The 3,758-nt window shown below is 50.5% G+C and overlaps 1 protein-coding gene across 1 annotated transcript; it reads left to right on the forward strand.

Moving 5' to 3' along the window:
- Positions 1-1,940: 1,940 nt before the first annotated feature.
- Positions 1,941-3,545, forward strand: LOC126508832 (gamma-crystallin E). Its single transcript, XM_050154262.1, has 3 exons — positions 1,941-1,949; positions 2,036-2,278; positions 3,273-3,545. The coding sequence occupies exons 1-3, from the start codon at positions 1,941-1,943 to the stop codon at positions 3,543-3,545; spliced, it is 525 nt and encodes a 174-aa protein (XP_050010219.1).
- Positions 3,546-3,758: the final 213 nt, after the last annotated feature.

Raw genomic sequence — 3,758 nt, forward strand, 5'->3', positions numbered from 1 at the left:
TATATATCAGCCAGGTGGGGGTGGAGCATACCTTTAATCCCAGCACTCGGAGGCAGAGACAGTTGGATCTCTGTGAGTTTGAGGTCAGCCTAGTCTACAGAGTGAGTTTTAGGACAGCCAGGGCTATGCAGAGAAACCCTGTCTCAAAAATCAAACAAACTAACTAAGAACAAATGTCCATACATGTATATACACACGCAGCAGGGGCTGGAGAAATAGAACAGTCATGAACCCTGGCTGCTCTTCCAGAAGACTCAAGCCCCAGTACATGCAGTGACTCACAACCATCCGTGACTCCAGTTTTGGGTGACACAAACCCCATTTTCTGACTACTGCAAGCACTGGGGGTGCATGTGGTATGCACGCAAGCAAAATGTTCATACACATAAAATAAATAAATCTTTTAAAAATTATAAATAAATAAATAAAGTACATCAGAGGTACCTTGTTTTGGTACAAGACTATAGTTCCAAGATGGAGTAAACAATGGCCCTATAGCTAACCACCAGGGGGGCAGAGGGAGTACAGGACCAAGCAGGATGTTTAGCCAGAAAGTGTCCTCAAAATGAACCCCGAGAGGAGGGGTAGACCCATGGGCCCTACATGAATCAATCCAGTTAATTTTGTTCAAGGAAAACAATTTCTAGTATGGGACCCAGGCACTAAGAGCCCTACTTCGGAATGAGAAGGAGTGTTTGAGGCCAGAGCAGCTTCCTCAAAAGTGATGGTTCTCAAGGCCAAGGGGGAAGGAGATTTGGTTGCCCAGGACAGCTGGAAGAGCAATCCTGGCTGTCACAGTTCGATGAATGGGCCAGCTGACGCCTGCAGGTGGGGACAGGATGCTAAGAAGCATCTTGCATTGCTTAAGGCAGCATGTTTCAGCCCCAAATGTCAGCATTGTGCCAAGGTTAAGAAGCCTTGCTTTAAAGAGAGTAAGGTACCTGTTGGTGCTGGGAGTCTTGGGGACAGGAGCAGAGCTTAGCCCCGCTAACCAGTGTGTTCGCTACAGGGTACAGGGTTTGCTCCAGCGCGATGAAGGCAGTCTGCGAGATTGTGTGGCTCCAAATGCTCTCCTCACAAATCCCTTGCATTTACCCGCAGCTGGAACGAACGCCCGCAGCCGGAACGAACTGGGTTGTGTTCCCAGCGAAACATTAATAGAAACTTACCAGTGTAATAACGATGGGACTGATTGCACTCACACTCAGGGTTCAGGACCGAGGTGTCTAAACAATGTTTCTTTGGGCATCGTTAGTTCTCTGGTTCCCAGCTGATCAATACAGAGCTTTTTGTTTGTTTGGTTGGTTTTGTTTTTGAATAGAAGGTTTCTTTGTGTAACCCCTGGCTGTCCTGGAACTCACTTTGTAGACCAGACTGGCTTTGAACTCGCAGAAATCCTGCTTCCGCCTTCAGAGTGCACCACCATCCTCTGCGGTAAGAAAGTTCTTCAGGACACAGCAGAACCCCATTCGACCCCCACCCACCTGTGAAGGTTCATTCAAGCGATCTTCCACTCTTTCCCTTGAAATGTTAGCAGGCCGGGTAACTATCCTGCCTTGTTATTCGAATACACATTGTCTGAATTTGTAAAAGGTAGCTAAAATATTCCGTTACAAAGGTTAATCAGTTAAGCACCTTTGCTCCGTTTCAGTTCCCCAAATCCGCTTCATCTAAAGCACAGAGCGGCAACAAGTGACCCTTTAAACCAGGTCAATGATTCGTCATCCATTCGAAAGCTCTGGACAGACTAAGAGAAAACGTACAATAACCCGTGCCTCCCCCACAGTCATTATATAGAAAGGAGAGAGAGAAAGCGCCAGTCCCACCGCGTGCTCCTTTTGTGTTGTTCCTGCCAACACAGCAGACCTCCTGCTATATAGACCCTGCTCCCAGCCCTACACATCAACAGCGCCATCCCATCCGAACCACCAACACCAGCCATGGGGAAGGTGAGCCCAGGGCACTCAGGGCCTGGGGAGGGACCAGCCCTCGGGTCCACACACAACAGACCTCTGAGCCTTGCATTGCCTTCCAGATCACCTTCTATGAGGACCGCGGCTTCCAGGGCCGCCACTATGAGTGCAGCAGCGACCACTCCAACCTGCAGCCCTACTTCAGCCGCTGCAACTCTGTGCGCGTGGACAGTGGCTGCTGGATGCTCTATGAGCAGCCCAACTTCGCAGGCTGCCAGTACTTCCTGAGGCGCGGGGACTACCCTGACTACCAGCAGTGGATGGGCCTCAGTGACTCCGTCCGCTCCTGCCGCCTCATCCCCCACGTGAGTCCCTTCCCAGCTCCCCACCACCACCCCCTACAGTCGGCTGGCTCTGAGTTACTTTGTTCCCTTGAAAACACGTCTGAAGTAAAGTTCTCCACCGGCCATTTTCATTTATTTGACTGAAATCAAACTCGCCAGTGCTGGGACTAAGCAGAGGACCGTTTGGTTCTGAGCCTCTGGGCCCTGGGAGTGAATGCCAGCAGGCTGCCTGGTGAACTGAGGCCGTTCACCCCCGGTTTCCGACTTCATGAACTTATCAAGTCTGGTCAAACAGGGTTGAGCTGACAGGAAGCGCTGAGTTACATAATGCCTGCCAAGAGATGGGGAAATGGGATTTCAAAGCTTTGGGGACACCCTGCTGCTATCCAAGTTTGGATCCCATCTATTGTCTAATATGGGGAACATGCCACCTCTGTGCCGGTGAACCCTCCTTTGGATATTAGTCACAGCTCCGGCTTTATCCTTCCTCCCTCCTACCCTCCCTCCCTCCTCAATCTTTAAGAAAGCCTTCCTCTACAGCCTATGGGTGCCAGGACCTGGGGCAACAAAAAAGATACCTTGGTTGGTCTTTAGTCCTGAATTCTCCATCCTCTTTATGTGGAAGAGGCTACTGAGATTCAAGACGGTGGCTTCTGCTAAGGTTACATTTGGTTTTTCATTGTAATATCAAATTATGTTTATACTTTCCAAAAAGAGCCTCAGACCACCATGAATCTGGGGAGGGGGACAGAAAAATAGTTGCTTAAAAATGGCGCTGAGGAGAAGCAGTGTTTTGACAATGCCAGAGAGCGGTTTATGTCCAAGGAACGGTGGGTGGTGGTGACCTCCTGAGTTTCACTGTGTACGTCCTCCTGAACTACGCACGGTGGCCTTTCTTCCAGTTCAGTCGCCTCTGGTATTTAAAAGGAAGGGGCCCATCCACCCGGCAGCATGTGCTGACTGCCAAGCTCAGGTCAGGTTTTCTAACGTCCCCTTGTCTACTCTGCGTGCACAGTCCAGCTCTCACAGGATCAGGATCTACGAGCGCGAGGACTACAGAGGTCAGATGGTGGAGATCACCGACGACTGCTCCCACCTCCAGGACCGCTTCCACTTCAGTGACTTCCACTCCTTCCACGTGCTGGAAGGCTACTGGGTCCTCTACGAGATGCCCAACTACCGGGGGCGGCAGTACCTGCTGAGGCCCGGGGAGTACAGGCGCTACCACGACTGGGGCGCCGTGAATGCCAGGGTGGGCTCTCTGCGGAGAATCATGGATTTCTACTGAAATATTTTCACTCTACCATTTTCTCCATCTGGAAGTTAATAAAATATTTCCTGTGTGCTTCATGCAATAATGGAGTCCTCTGTTTCTTTCACCCTCAGGGGAGGGGACAGCAGAACTATAGCCAGAAACGATGTGGATGGTCCCATACATTTGGTGGGTGGGAAAGCGAAGGCAGATGAAGACACACGTAGCTTAAGACAGCACAGATCTTCC

This window comes from Alexandromys fortis, unplaced genomic scaffold, assembly GCF_014885135.2.
Source record: "Alexandromys fortis isolate MF-2015 unplaced genomic scaffold, M_Fortis_MF-2015_v1.1 scaffold_40, whole genome shotgun sequence".
Taxonomy (NCBI): domain Eukaryota; kingdom Metazoa; phylum Chordata; class Mammalia; order Rodentia; family Cricetidae; genus Alexandromys; species Alexandromys fortis.